The sequence below is a fragment of the Actinia tenebrosa genome, unplaced genomic scaffold, assembly GCF_029948245.1.
Source record: "Actinia tenebrosa isolate PJP-AT-01 unplaced genomic scaffold, QUT_ActTen_1.0 PGA_scaffold4__44_contigs__length_22323623, whole genome shotgun sequence".
Classification (NCBI taxonomy): Eukaryota; Metazoa; Cnidaria; class Anthozoa; order Actiniaria; family Actiniidae; genus Actinia; species Actinia tenebrosa.
Window position 1 is genome coordinate 3,233,077 of NW_028292581.1, and position 15,966 is coordinate 3,249,042.

At 38.9% G+C, this 15,966-nt stretch overlaps 2 protein-coding genes across 4 annotated transcripts in view; both read left to right on the top strand.

Annotated features, from left to right (window-relative positions):
• The window catches only part of LOC116296629 (diacylglycerol kinase beta), a 31,955-nt gene extending 24,188 nt beyond the window's left edge, over window positions 1-7,767 (top strand). For 2 of the 3 annotated variants that reach the window (XM_031704673.2, XM_031704674.2), the window contains 11 exons: window positions 115-162; window positions 526-567; window positions 879-948; window positions 1,352-1,442; window positions 1,999-2,063; window positions 2,147-2,237; window positions 2,539-2,707; window positions 3,199-3,319; window positions 3,508-3,568; window positions 4,106-4,221; window positions 5,324-7,767. In XM_031704673.2, the coding sequence (XP_031560533.1) occupies window positions 115-162; window positions 526-567; window positions 879-948; window positions 1,352-1,442; window positions 1,999-2,063; window positions 2,147-2,237; window positions 2,539-2,707; window positions 3,199-3,319; window positions 3,508-3,568; window positions 4,106-4,221; window positions 5,324-5,375 (926 nt within the window). In that variant the 3' untranslated portion in view covers window positions 5,376-7,767. Of the gene's footprint in view, window positions 1-114; window positions 163-525; window positions 568-878; window positions 949-1,351; window positions 1,443-1,998; window positions 2,064-2,146; window positions 2,238-2,538; window positions 2,708-3,198; window positions 3,320-3,507; window positions 3,569-4,105 lie in introns of all 3 variants that reach the window. The other variant, XM_089036990.1, reaches the window with a different exon arrangement.
• Window positions 7,768-8,459: 692 nt separating this feature from the next.
• Window positions 8,460-12,082, top strand: LOC116296631 (cholinesterase). Its single transcript, XM_031704679.2, has one exon. The coding sequence runs from the start codon at window positions 9,795-9,797 to the stop codon at window positions 11,667-11,669; it is 1,875 nt and encodes a 624-aa protein (XP_031560539.2). The 5' UTR covers window positions 8,460-9,794; the 3' UTR covers window positions 11,670-12,082.
• Window positions 12,083-15,966: the final 3,884 nt, after the last annotated feature.

Genomic DNA, 15,966 nt, shown 5'->3' on the forward strand with positions numbered 1-15,966 from the left:
GTTAATTTATAGTTGCTTGAAGTTTAAATAGTTTTCGTGATGAAGAACTCTGCGTACTGGTTATCATTCATGTTTGGTGTATTTATGTTGATCCAGTATTTATGTCTATGACAGATCGTCTTCAAATGAAAGTACGTCCACCCGTGGCTATTCTCCCGCTGGGTAAGCTAAAGAAATTAATATGACCAAAATATCGAGATAAATGGACTCCATGCATTCTTCCTTTTTACTGTACTCGATTGCGACCATGTTGATGGCATACAAGAAACGATGACTTGTTATCTCCCAACATAGTCGCCATATCTTTTGATTTGATTCTCTTGGAAATGGTGAAAAAAATCAATAGACCCCTTGCAGCACGTCGGAATGCAGTTCAATTTGGAGGACATTACAATAGTTTTCCAATTCTCATCACATTGAAATTCTTTTGCTTTGTGGTCCAAATATTGATCTCCTTTTCCATCACATACGAGATGTCTTTTGCGGGAATCAAACGAACTTGACGATTTTATTCTTCTTCATCAGGAACTGGCAACGACCTGGCCCGATGCCTTAAATGGGGTGGCGGTGAGTTCTGTTTAATTTACTGTAATTTTGGCTTATAAGGTGATTGTTTTTGCAATTAGACCACTTATCGTGCTTGAACAGAATTTATCTGATTACGGTGACAATTCACGACACAAGTTACGGAAACGCCAGCAACCATCTGCAACCAGTCTTGGCGCGCGAAATAACTGAGCACTTATTACGTGCTGTCAGATTCATAACATTTACTGGCTAATTAATGCTGAAAATCTATACTTTATACTTTATACTTTATATATATACTATATATATATATATGAGGGTTTAATGCGATTCATGGTTGTCTAACACAGGTTACGAGGGTGGTAGTATATCCAAATGTCTCACCCAAGTACAGAGAGGCTCAGTAGTGAGTATGGACAGGTATGTCTGCATCTATGCCAATGTTTAAATTTTAGTCAAATCTAACTAGTGGTCTATTATCAATGCTGCGTTCTGATTGGATGAGCTAATACTAGGCTATAGAGAGGCTCAGTAGTGAGTATGGACAGGTATGTCTGCATCAATGCCAATGTTTCAATTTTAGTCAAATCTAACTAGTGGTCTATCATCAATGCTGCGTTCTGATCGGATGAGCAACTAATACTAGGCTATAGCTATAGCCTACTAGTAGCGAAGAGAGCCGGCTTTGAAAACCAAGCCATTTAATTTAAATTGAATTTAAAACTTGGTTGCATCTATATCTTTGACCGACTAGTTGTAAAAAAGATCTTATAAAGAGATCAGTGCCTGATCTTTGTAACTAATTTTTGCTTACCATTTTCAGATGGCAAATGGATGTTTCAGACGTAGATGCGTCGGAGACGGGTGATCCGGCCCCTCTGAATATCATCAATAATTATTTCTCTATTGGAGTGGTGAGTGCACTCGTAGTTAATTATTTAGTAGCTCATTACGACTCCCATGGAGTTTATTCTGGCTCATTTGCACCAAACTTGAGGACCACTTTCTATGCACAGTAAAGGATAAACAATTGTTGTATTTATGTCAAGTGCTTCTCAAAGTTAAGAATAAGAAACCATTGAATAGACCTTTCTCAATCCTGCGCACTCATTCAATCCCAAGAAACCTGAAGGGCCAAGCGCACAAATAATGATTCTTCAAACGTTTATTTTGGGTCCAAAATATTCGTCTTATCTTGGTCGTGCATTCCCTGCTAGCAGTCTCCCTCGTTGGCGATTCTTGGCATTGACAATTTTCTCTCAGGGAGTCTCCTTCGTTTGCGGTTCTTGGAAGAGAAAATTTTCTCTGCCAAGATTCGCCAACAAGGGAGACTGCTAGCAGGGAAGGTTGTGCAGCACGACAAATACGGATGCGCACGCAAAAAGGTCTGTTGCTCTCTGATGTCTGAAGGTTTTTACATCTTTGTAATAATATTTTACTCACCATCCATTAATGTCTGTCTTTTTTCAGGACGCTTCTGTTGCGCTCAAATTCCACTTGCAGCGAGAGAAAAATCCTGAGAAATTCAACAGCAGGTTGGTTTGTTTAGACAATATGACACATCAAATTTCCTTGATTTTTCATGACTGATTAAAGATAATTTTCTCATTGTCCACAGGCTGAAGAACAAGTTTCGATACTTTGAGTGCGGCACAGCTGAGACGCTTTCTGCCACGTGTAAAAACCTACACGAAGCCATAGAATTGATTGTAAGTGGCCAAGAAATGGCGGGATTTTAATCAGATTTTTTTAAAAACCTTATGTCACCTTCCCCTTACTTCTCCAGCGTAAATACTGATTTGACCCCCTAAAAATCTAGAATTAATAGATCTAGATGCCTATCCCCTATGCACTATCACACCCTAAACCTACAAATAAAAGAGCCGCACTTCAGCGTTCAAGTGTCAACGGGTGTATGTTACCTATTCTCCTCGCGCCTCGTGGCACATAGGGCCTTGTCAACGGGTTTTGATACGATTCTGACCAACCAATTTGTCTCATTCTTATAAGTGTGACGGCACGCCTCTGGAGCTCCCTCAGCTTGAAGGCATCGCAATAGTCAACATTCCCAGTGTGTATGGAGGTGCCAACCTGTGGGGAGACACTGACAAGAAGAAAAGCAAGAAAGTCCGTGGGAAGGGTGGGAGCAGAGAGAATGACTTGGCTTGGGCCGTGCAGGGTAAGTAAAATCTCTGTCTTGCAAACTCAATTTAGATTTGATAGTTATTTATGAGTATCTGAATAGTGCGTCAATTGAAATCAATTCACGGATTAGCCTTTCCCAAGTTCAAAGGAATGAAGAAATAGAAGACGCGCGCGCGTGCTATGTGCAGTCATAAATCACGCGGGGTTGGCAGAACACGAGAGAAGTGTTAGGAGAAGCACGATGCGTAGAGGAGTGCTTCTCGACACTTCTCGAGATTTCTGCCAATCCCCAAATGCTTTATAACTCCACACAGCACAGCAAGCACGTTTTTTATTTGATAGGAATCACGCAGCGGAAAGTGCGCGCGCGTGCTATGTGCTCTCATAAAACACGTGCTCCCAATCAACCAATCAGAACGCGAGATTTATAACAGTTATATTATAAATAGCAATATATGACGTTAGAGCTCTTCCACCTATCTTTGCTTCTTCGTTATCAAGTCTTGATTTATTTTCTGTGTTTAGATATTGGTGATGGGAAACTAGAGGTGGTTGGACTAGAGAACACCCTGTACGTGGCTCAGATCATTGGTGGTGTTCGTGCACATGGACTAAGACTGGCACAATGCTCTTCTATTGAGATAAGGTTAGCTGTATCATCGTTTTCCTTCCTTGTTCAATCTTTTCTTTCCTTCCTTTTTGGATTACAAGTTACTGCCATTTCATACCTAGAAAGAGAATCTACACCCAAGTGTCGTGTCAGAGGCATGTCAACGTTGAGAATCTTCAACTGCATACTGTATTTAATTGTACCTCGTATTTCATTCTCGTTAGGACCAAGAGGCTATTTCCAATGCAGATAGATGGAGAACCTTGGGTCCAACCAGCAGCTACGGTAAGAACATATTTTCTTTCGTTTACCCATTTACCCACCCTACCCTGCTTGACGGAGGACTCCTAGAAGAAACCCAGGGCTCTATTATTCTTAATACGCGTGCTCGACAAAAAATAATGCGTGTTTTGTGCAACGACACTTGTGATAGAGTAGTTTTCGTATGACTGTTAAAACGTCCGTGCCGTATGCGTGTCTTACTGTGACCGTGATGTTTTCTAGAATTTTGGTTGGGTTTTTTTTCTTGTGCAATGTGATTGGTCTGTCAGTGCCATTAAATTGGCGTGACCGTGTTCGTGCCGAGGTTCGGGCATTTGATTGGATGAAAAGTAAATTCTCGTACAATGTGATTGGTCTGGCGAATGCCGTGTCACGACCGCGTTCGTACCGTAAGCATTACTCGATTTTGGACTGCTTTGCACGGATACGTAGCGAAAAGACCGCAAAAGGGGTACCCGGCTGCGCCATACATGTTGTCTCTAACGTTGAATATTAGATAAACGTCAAGAATTCCACATCAAATGCTCTGCTTTTTTACAGATAAAAATCACTCACAAAAACCAAGTTCCAATGCTGCAAGGACCGCCGCCTGCCAAGTCGTCTTTCTTCTTCAAACGGAAACAAGCAAGGGATCCTGAACTAGAAAGTGAAATTTAGTGAGTGGTCAAGCAAGCTTCTACTCAGCTTATATTTATTATAACGTTAAACCTATTCATACTGTCACAACTGAGACACTCTCCCTCCATCTCGTTCCTTGCTCCGTTACTTGTTCGATTTCTACATGCGCTTTGATGTGTTTTGAATTCTAATCTAATAAGTCTGTCAAAACATTCAATGCAAGAGCTAAACTGGACATTGCCTGGCTTTGTAAATATTTAGCCTTGAAGAATCTTATGCCTTTATGCGGGACACGGTTTTACAGTTTTCTTCTTATTGATTGCAAATGATTCACGTGACTTAATTTTGTACGTCATGTGGCTATGACGTCAACTTGTGACAAGAAAGAATTCGAGTCGTCTTTAATAATGATTGAGGACGATATATTTGCTCATAGTAAACTATTTAATGCAAGATTACCAGAGAATAATTGATAATACTTCAAGTTTGCAACGAAAAATAATCGGACGCCAGTAATACTGATGCGTTGTACTCAATGCAGAACTATACCAATTAGAACGGCCGTGGTCGTAAGTTCGTCGGAATTACCCGATTATGGTCGAGTCGCCGCTCCGCTGATTAAAGACCAAGGCAGAACGAGTTCCATTTCAGGGAAGTACATGACCTGAATTAATCGACCAGTGGTCGGATTAATATCTCGATTTGGGATGTATCACGTTGCCGGTCGGGTTATAGTTGGTTCAACCAAGGGTCTTATTGGCATTGAATATAATGTTCAAAGCTAGTTTCTGTTGACTGTCCGGTCAGGATTTCTAAATAACGTGCTGCATGACCAGAAGTTACATAACAGAGTGATCAACTAATCATCCATTCACTGTGTCTGTCATTCGTCTCATTTCTTGCTCACTTGTGGTCCAAGACTGTCACTTGATATTTAATATTATCTACAGAAGAGAAGTCTGTGAATTCCGTTCACATGTTTTCATCCACTTGTCCTACCAGAATACCAGCAACTGTACAAGATATTTATTTGGACCTCCATTTATCCATCATTCACCGTATTCAACCAATCTGCTTTTCTCTATCCCAGCATATTCCGTCTGTCTGTCACACCACTAACTATCTGACTCTGTATTACAGTCCCGACCAATCAAATGGCCAAGTTAAAGGGTGCCTTGGATTCCACTTCTAGCCACGTCTGTCCGTCTGTCTGTCTGTCTGTCTATCTCTCTGTCTGTTCTATCTTGGATTCACTTGCTTTGACCATCATTCTCTTCATTGGAGAGCTTTCAGTACAATTGACCAATCAACGCAGGGGGATGTGCGTACGTTCGTTCGTTCGTTACCAAGGTTTGGTGCAAAGTATATAAACAGCTTTATTGTCGTAACCAATATCTAAAAAACTCTCAAGCTACTGATAGATGTCCAGGATATATATTAAGAATATATAGAGTATCAAGAATAAAATAGACAAAGTATCTATATATGGGTTATATGCAGGTCTTCAAAAGTGGGTTATATAATGATAAAAGCATATTATCATAATCCAGCTCTAGGTGTAAAGTGTAAAAATGCTGGAATATTGTTTTAATTCTAGTTGTGTAAAATGTTAGTGCATATATCTTATGAGAAAAGTATTTATGAATTAGTTCAATATGAACTTTACTAGTTTCCCCATAGTAATACAAAGAGCGACCTTACACAGAGGTAGTGTTGTATTACTGGTGCATATAATAATGATAGTAGGCGGATCGTGTCTTAGTCAGAAGCTTCCATTTTAAATTGAATGTGATTTAGTCTAACTAACGAAATTCTGATAAATTAGGGCTCCACCTTTTCGCTAATGTTCAACAATTAATCTGCGATTTACATGGTGTGGGTCATTAAGGCAATATTGTTTCACTATGGCTATGATTTCTATCCAAAAAAAAGTAGAATTTGATGGACCTTTGTCAATGATGTGGTTTGAATGCTCTATCTGGGCATATGAAAAGACAAGGGACAGAGTAGACCCCTTGCAGGTGTCGTCAAGAAGCATCTCAATTTGGAGGACAAAACAAAAGAATTTCAATCTTCAGAGAATTGGAAATCTTTCGTTATGTCTCCAAATTAAGCTGCATTCCGACGTGATACAAGAAGTCTATTGATTCATTCCAAGTTAAGACGATTCGGCATGTTGTCATTAAGACGAAAACGTTAGGTTGTAGATCACTCTGGGTAGTATTGAGTGTGCAAGTGGGTGATTAATTAAACGTACCGTCGCTACATCCTATTGATCCGGTGTATCCCGGGGGTTATGTCACCACGGTATTGGTTAGCTGCCCGGGTGGTCATCGATCTTTCAAAAAGGCTTTTCTCCTCGTAGTGTCTAGCTGTTGCGCTGTTTAATATCGATTTTGGCTTTTGGATTTCTAACTATGAACTGATTCAAAATTGTCTTATTTTACCATTTTTATTCCTTGAAGGTTCTAATCCTGCCATTAGGTTTAGGAAGTCTTTGTTTTATAAATGATTAAGAAATATAGTGGTGATCTTGGCTAGATATTAGTGTTCATGTGAAATCATGGCCGCCATATTGGATGGCACCTGACATGTCGGTCATCCAACATGGTTGTCAATTTTTCACTACCTTGCATTGATTTAATCCAAGAATAAGCGTTGTGTTTGGGGATTCGCGTATTTAATTAAGTCGTTCAAAAATTCTCTATAGTTCACAAGCCAATGTATTTGCAGAGATCAAATTAATTGAAATTTAGGCTACGCTTGTATGGCTGGTAAACTTGGCTAGTGGCAATTAAAAGCGAGCGATTTTCTAATAAGTCGGCCATGTAAGTCTATCCTAAAATAAATAATAATTCTAATAATAGATTATATTAAGTAGCGGCTACGTCTAACCTTTGTTAATATAGTTTACTTTAAAGGCGATATTCAAGGGAAGCAGATAAGCTATGTGTTCTTTAGAAGACACTAAGTAACTTGAGCTAAATGTACGTTTTGAAAAATGGAGAAAGAGCTCAGAATATCTTCTTCCGCATTTGAATTAATGTGAAGAGTAGAATAATTATTACAAGGGTTAGATGTATCCTTTTAAATCAATCTTCTTCTTTATCCAATGAGGCGACTCCCTCAGCTTATAAAATCAAGATAAGGTTGTCATGACGATGATTTGAAATAAACTACGTCTCTATAGTAACGGTGGACTCTCCTAATGACCGTCGCTTGACAGCTTTGTTGTAATATGTTAATGGATACGAGCAGGTATTTGAAGGTTACTTTTGTTCCCGGCTCAAAACATTCCAGTGCAAAAAGGGGCAATTTTTGTTTCTTCATTGGAAAAAGAGGAAAAATTTTAAATCAGATATTATAAATCAAAGAAAGAGATGTTTATTTAATGATCAATCAGTTACTGTTGTTGCTGTTGAACAGCATCTTGAAGCAGAAGAAAGGAGTTGATCCTCCATTCCGTGTATTCACACTGGGCCGAACTAAGCTATTCAGAAATACAGTAGTATTAAAATAGATTTATTGACTTTAGGGCATCAGGGTGAATTACACTATTAAAGTTGATGTGATGGTAAAAATGATTCAGTCAAAATCAACGTGAGTTCTTGTCTATTGTGCATGGGACAGGACATGCATCAGGGATGGAATAGAAGATGAGGGTGGGCAATGGTACAGGACATGAATCAGGGATGGAATGGAAGATGAGGGTGGGCAATGGGACAGGACATGCATCAGGGATGGAATAGAAGATGAGGGTGGGCAATGGTACAGGACATGAATCAGGGATGGAATGGAAGAGGAGGGTGGGCAATGGGACAGGACATGCATCAGGGATGGAATAGAAGATGAGGGTGGGCAATGGGACAGGGCATGAATCAGGGATGGAATGGAAGATGAGGGTGGGCAATGGGACAGGCCATGAATCAGGGATGGAATGGAAGATGAGGGTGGGCAAAGGGACAGGACATGCATCAGGGATGGAAGAGGAGGGTGGGCAATGGGACAGGACATGAATCAGGGATATAATTAAAGATAAGGGATGGCATAAAATATTAGAATCTGACACTTAAATAAATATAAAAAGTAATTGCCTATTGCTTTAAACCCATATGGTATTTTGGAGTATCTTTCACTATCTATGACGACTATCATGCAATATAAAAGCCCTCCAATAATTTGTTGCAACAGCTGATCCGTTTGCCGAATGTGCTGCCGTCTGATCACACTCGATTGTGATTTATGATTACAAAGACTGTGTGTGGTCACTGATAAAAATGAATCACTAATCAGAGATCAGACCAAGAAAGTAGTTTATCTATTCTGATAAGAACTTATTTATACAGTATTCTATGTCTTCATTGATCATCATTAACCCGCAGCTTATGACCTTCAAAAGGTATCGGCAGTTTCGTTGTTTGTGCACACCATCTTGGTTCGTTTAGTATTCCCATGTTTCCTAGATGCTCTCCCTGCAAGGAAAGTCAGATTTCCCTGATACTGCCAACATTGTTTTGAGCGTACAGTCATGATCCAATTGTTGAAGGTACGTCTGTCGTACCTCTGCCTGGCGCTCTCCTCATGGGGACTTCGAATAGAAGTGTAGGAACGTCACCATTTTTTTTCACAGTTATCAGGGGCATGCGCACAGCCCGTCATATGCTGTATTTGCGCACAGCCCATCTGTTCGTTCATTGCGTGATCAAAGTTGATAGACAAAGAAGATAAGGAACCATAGAAATTACATATGCTGTATTTTAATTTCCCTCCCTTAAGCCCTACGTAACTGAGTCATATTTGTGGTCAATCAGTTGTCAACCACTTGTTATCTCTGTTAAGAAAGATGTTTCTCTTCGCAGTTTGCCGACCTCAGTTCATCTTAAAATAACTTCAGGCATTTTATTGCGTGACAAGGAACATTCCATTACGTGATATGATACATTCCGTTCCGTGATTTGTGGAGTACTTTCCCTATCTTCAGTAGCAGGCAAAATTATTGGTCCTTTTGACATTCTAGTATCACTTCGTTATAGGAGAAAGTTGACCACATATTGTAATTTCAAGTGTTTGGTACTGTAAGTCAAGGATACAATTTTAAAATGTTGGTACTATGCGGTTTCCTTGTTTGATCAAGTTACAGGTGAAAGGTGAGTTTGATTGATTCGTAGGTGAAGGAATTGCTGACAGTCTTGCCACCCAGTATGATGACCAGCGCCGTCAACATAAACCACCTCGAGTCCTCCCTACAAGTCTTGCTACATTGTCGTAGCATTCCTATGGGGAAATTGTAGTAAATCCCTAAATGGAACATCGGAACACGTGTGGATTATCTTCGCGTAGTCTGCTCAGGATCCTGTTGACCGTGTTATCATACCTACGGCCAATATACATGACACAGATTTAGCTGAGAAAGACTCGTTGACAATCAATCTTGAAAATCCATCAAAAACCAAATCCACTCAAGCAATTGACGTCTCAATACTCGCGATTAGTCACCATCGCTAAAATCAGCGAGTATTTTTCACGGTTGTGAGGTTGTACTTGGTTGAAGCACGAGCAAGCAGATGCCAAACACTGCATTCCTGGTTGGAGGATAGATGATTCGAGAATAATGGGCCACGTTAATCGAATTCCTACAGCATTTCGTCGTTTTAAATGTGCCTTCAATTTAGTGATGTTATGCTGGCAGCTGCATTCCTATGCAGCCAATACTGTTTTAATAACGACAAAGTATGGGACTTTAAGAGGTCTTAAAGTCCCCTTCTCAAGCAATTCAGGACCAATCAAGTCAATTAATACATTTCTTGGTATTCCATTTGCTTCTCCACCGGTTGGAGACCTAAGATTGAAGCCCCCAGTCGATCCTGTCTCTTGGGAGCCTAATATCTACGATGCTACTCATTTTAGGAATGTTTGCATGCAAGAACCCAGTCAACTTCTAACTGAATACAGAAAAGTGTGGCGGTCCTTTGATCCCAAAAGAAATATTGCTGAGGACTGTCTTTACTTGAATGTATTTTCACCAGACTCGAGGGCTTCGTACTCTGTCATGGTGTACATCCATGGTGGTGGATTTATGCTGGGATCCTCTATACTTTCGCCAGGCTTTCAACTAGCCCTCAAGGGTGTTGTTGTCGTTACCATACAGTATCGCTTAGGTCCATTTGGTTTTATGTCCTCGGGTGATAGTGAAGCCCCTGGCAACATTGGATTACTGGATCAAGTTCAAGCATTAAGATGGGTGAGGGAAAATATTGAAGATTTTTATGGCAATCCTCATGAGGTTACTCTGTTTGGTCTAAGCGCTGGCGCTGTTTCTGTTAGTCTCCATCTACTATCACCTGTTTCGCTAAGCTTTTTCCATCGAGCGGCCTGTGAAAGTGGTGTTGACCTAGCCCCATGGGCTGTCCAAAACACTGAAAAGATAGTTAATCACACAAGAGCCGCTGCTGAACGACTTGGCTGTCATCAAGAGGAAAGTCAGAGTCTTTTGGACTGTTTACGTAACGTCCATGACCCATGGGAATTTTTGAACGCAAGTTTAGATGCCACCAAAAGTAACGGCTTGGAAAAATCCTACTTTGGGCCGATAGTCGACGGAAACTTCCTGGCCGACAAACCTTCTGTTCTAAGAAAAAAGGGCCTTTTTGGTAGAATACCGCTGATTGCAGGAATCACAAGTGACGAGTATTCGCTGTTCTTGAGAGACGAAATTAAAAACCTCTTTAATATCTCAAACTTATCGCGTGGGATAGACAAAAATATTTTCATAAGCTACTGTCAAAAGTTTGCTCACGCCCTACAGGCAAACACAAGATATCGCGCGCTCTTGTACGACGCTTTACTCTTCGAGTATTCCTCCTGGCAGGCTCAAAGCAATCAATCATTTTTGCAGTATCTTATTGATCTTACTTCAGATTACTATTTATGGGCTCCAACAAACGCCGCTCTTGTAGCTCATAGTGAGTATGCGCCAGCCTACATGTTCGTCTTCAATCATCGTTCAAGTCTCGGCCACACCCCTTTGTGGGCGGGTGTCCCACATGGATCTACATTTAGCTATGTCCTGGGTATAGCCATGAAAAATACGTCACCAAAGCACCGATTGGTCTATGATGTCACTGATTATGACGTCAGTAATGCAATGGTAACCATGTGGACGAACTTTGCCAAAGATAGCAATCCTACTCCAAGCAAAGTATCTGGAGTGACGTGGGAGCCATTCACCAAAGCAAATCAAGTGTATATGAAATTAGACGGCAAGCCGGTGGCCAAGATGGCCAAAAATTATCAAGCACCAAGAGCCGCTTTCTGGAATTATTATTACCATAAATTAATGAAGGGAAGCCCAAAGTGCTCCTCTGCGCATGCTACCCCTCCGTCAAATGAGGTTCCATTATTTAAGGGTTCAGTAACCACATGGTACTTAGTTGTCATGACAATTTTTTTGTTGGAATACTATTTTGAACTTCAATTTATCTATTAGAGTATATTGATCAATGTAATGGGTCAGAAAAGCCTTAGAGGACAATGAAAAGAGCAATGCTATCGCTGACCACTGAGCAGTAATCCGTTAGCACGGTACGAAAGCACACATCGATTGTAATTTATGACTATAGCATATTAAACAGGATATTTGTCTGATGGTGTTGACCACCCCCACTACTACTAAAATACCATTGTCTTACTATTCTCCAGAGGGCATAAAATTTATTGGAAGAAAATTTATCAAGCATTTCAGAAAAGATTTGTTCCCAGTACCCTCTCGGCTTTCCATTTGGTGTGTCTAGAAAGCGAAAGGATACTGGGAACAAGGGCGAGGTCTGATATTGTTCGTCATACTAGATTTAAGTCCTATAAAGATTTTGATGTTCACCAATAAAAGATTGATTAAGGGCATCTTGACTCGTGTGCTTCAATATTATCTATTCATTCTTCATGTGTCAATATATCAAGAAGATGCCGTCATTATCACCTCATGAGTCGAACGCACTCAGTTCGGCATTACAAACAATAAGTATAGCATCTGAATAGATAAATGGATACCTAGCATTAGTAATGATAAGCAGTTTAGCGTTTTTTCGGTGCTATCTTCACTATATAGTTTTATTTTTCTCTGTCTCCTTTCGTTATTTCTTTTTCTTCTTCTTCTTCTTCTTTTTTGTCCTTTTTCTTTTATTTTCTTTTGATCTATCTTCGTCTTCTAATTGTTCTTTCAGTTCTTTTATTCAGTCTGTTTTAATGTTTTTCTTGATTTGTATCCACTCTTTCTTCTTTCCTTCTTTCTTTCTTTCCTTCCTTCCTTCCTTCCTTCCTTCCTTCCTTCCTTCCTTCCTTCCTTCCTTCCTTCCTTCCTTCCTTCCTTCTTTCCTTCCTTCCTTCCTTCCTTTACCTATCCTCTTCTATTTTCAAAGGGTAACCCTATTCGTGACAGTCGTCAGTTCTATTGTGATATTCATCACGTCAGGTGCATGTATGTACTCGTTTTTTATTCTTCATACATCTGTTCTCTTCATCTATAATACATCTCATTATAACACCCAACAAAGAACCTCTTTCCTCTCATTACTTCACCTCTTTTACATCCTTTTTCTTGTTTTTAAAATAAATGTTATCATTAAACAAAACAATATAGCGTTGCTCTACAATATACTTCAGTTATCATTCAGAGTTTTTTTTTTTTCGTTTGAAAAAAAGGGCGTATACGTAGGCCCAGGGTAATGATCACTCAACAAAGACACAGATACGAACAGTCTCGATCTATTGATGAATTATCAATGTCCTTTTTAATGTCCTTTTCTCGTTGATTAATGGTTTGTTTAATGATTAATTATAGTGATTTATCGTTGATTTCCCACTCATTAACTTTGAGATTTATTGTTACCTGATTATAATTTATTCCTCAATATTTCTATCTTTAAACCCGCAATTGATCTTAACCCTTTTCAAAAGCTTTTTTCTAAGTTTTGATATCAATGTGTTTAATAGTGGCCAAGTACATTGTTACTGGGTTGTGGGGGAGGGGAGGGGGGGGGGTTGTTTTTTATTGGCGCGTGGTAGTAGCAGTACTATCTCGCAGAATTACTACGACACACAACAGCAGGACGAAAGGTGCTCTTACTTTTGACTCGAGTACAAAAGATAGAAATCGTTATTTTGGATTATAGCCAAAGATAACTGCCAAGAAAGTTGAAACTTGCTTTATGAAAAAAATTGATTCTGTTTTCTTTCAGTTTCTTTCTTTCTTTCTTTCTTTCTTTCTTTCTTCTTTCTTTCTTTCTTTCTTTCTTTTCTTTCTCTCTTTCTTTCTTTCTTTATTTCTCTCTTTCTCTCTTTCTCTCTTTCTCTCTTTCTTTCTTTTCTTTCTTTCTTCCTATTTCCCTTCTAAACCTTTCGACTTATAAGCCTCCGTTATAACCTTTTTCTTCTTTATTTTTCCCTCGTAAAACTTAACCTAACGGACGGAATATCTGTGCACATTTAGGGGTAGTACTCGGCTTAGCCTAGGATATCAAATTCCTCATATTTTCTAAACACAACAAAAATCTTAATATAAGAAGGAAAGCGTTTGCCCCGCTTTCCCCGCTCTCCATCCTTAACCAACTGCGTATTTCATAAATCTTCTTTTTTTATCAGCTTCCCTGACCCCTAGCTAGGTATTTTGCCAAAGGGGATCTATTTCTGGTTAAAGTCTTTGTAGGAGCCTAAAAATACTTTCAAAACATATCCTTGCATGATACATATGCTGTGAAGCGATCTGCGGCATTAGAATAATAAAAGCACTTGTCTCTCCTTTCCATTATGTTCTTTTTGTAAAGCCAAACCATTTTTAACCATTTCACTGCGTCACTTGGTAAACTAGTGTGAAGCAGCACGCTTTAGGGTATTAACCGTGGTAATAATAATAATAATAAATTTGCACGGATAACATTAGGAACAATTAATTTGTTTATGTTTTATCAGATTTTAGCTGTGGCTCTGAAGAATGCATGTATGTGCTCACATCTCTCCTGTTGCAGTGAATCACGTATCATTAGGTAGTTCAGTTAATTTTATTTTTGCACTCATCCTACTATAAGCCGCTCAAGAGCTACCCGGATTAATTTGTGCTTCTGATGTATGCATGTATGTGCTCGCATCTATCTCTCCTGTTCGCAGTGAATCACGTATCATTACGCAGTTCAGTTAATTTTATTTTTGCACTCATCCTACTATAAGCCGCTCAAGAGCTACTAGGATTAATTTTGGAATTCGATAAAATGATTCTTAATGTAATTAAATTCTGTGTCATTTAGAAAAAGGAAAATATCCAATGCACTTTCTTAGTCACTTGACAGCAAAGTTGCTAAGTCCTTGAGAAAAGTACATCATAGAAAAAAAACTTCCCCCCCAAAAAAAACTTCACCCCAGTGAAAACTTCACAGTTACTTATTGATAACTGACAACTACTCTTGTTATTATCGAGCTCACTAATACCGTTTTTCAAAATAGATTTTCATCCCTTTTAATGATAAAAGTAAAGCCTCCAAGCTGGAGGTCTATAGAGTGTCATTACACGACAATTCTCTCACTCATCTATAAGCTACGCTATCTTTGAGTAATTGTCAAATTGTATGAAGGATTGTTTGTGCTCGAGAAAATCCTTTCTTACACACTGGATGTCCAAATCTTTTTTCAATTAATTCGTTTTTTTTAGGTACGTTCTAAAAAGATCTATATATAAATGGTTTGGTATTTTGAACTGTATATATGTTGCCGGCGTGAGAAGAATTGATATATTCCGGATGTCGAGCGATGCACCTGCTAAAATCATTTTAAGTTCTTCATATTTTGTCTCAGTTTGCGTGCTTTACCCTGGCTCAGTGAAAAAACGAGAGAAAGCCGACAGAACCTTTTAATTAGACACGCAGAGATCAAAAGCAGTACACTCACTTTAAGACTATCTTTAATGGCATTACCTTCAATTTGTTTTGTAAACATATGAAAAGTGATTCGTATAACTAATGATATAAAACCTGATACAAACGATACACTGATTGGTTGACGACTATCAAAACACAATCCATCAATCCATTCGATTTTTTTTCTCTCACTCCAATCCTGTCTTTTTTTTCTTTCTTTTTTTTTCATATAGTGTAACTTGAAGAGCTGTTGAACGCTCGCTAGCAGTCTTTACATTTTTCCTATGTTTCCTATTTCTGAAAGCGCGTTTCATTGATAAGATTCTTAATAGCTATCGAGTTTTCTAGAAGTAAGCCTTTCGCGTTATCTTTAAACCAGTCTAAAAATAATCAGTCTTTCAGCCTCCGATATATCAGAATATTTAAATACTGTTTCCGGTCATTGGAAAAATATATATAATTTCCGTGTTTTTGAATGGATAGCTTTTCGATGTCTCTCAATGTTCGAGGTGTCCTGTCTAGTGTGTCAGTTACAGGATTACTGATGCAACCCTTTTTTTCTTTCTTTTTTTCTTATTTTTGTTTCATTGTATTGTCTTTTTTTCTTAGTTTGTTCACGTTTTTTTGTTCCTCTTCAAGCTTTGTTCTTTTCCCTAACATTCTATTTATCCCACTAAAGCACTGTAATTCAAAGTCAAAAATTTCATAAAATCTCGTGCGCAACATAAAAATAAATCTACAAGTTAAATCAGCACCTCAAAAGATACAATCTACTGTATATTCCACCATCCCAAGTCCCCAACCAAACGACCATTCCATTTTATAATTTCCATTCTCCAATGAGATATGATGATGGTGCACCGACCAACTGTCTGTCAAATC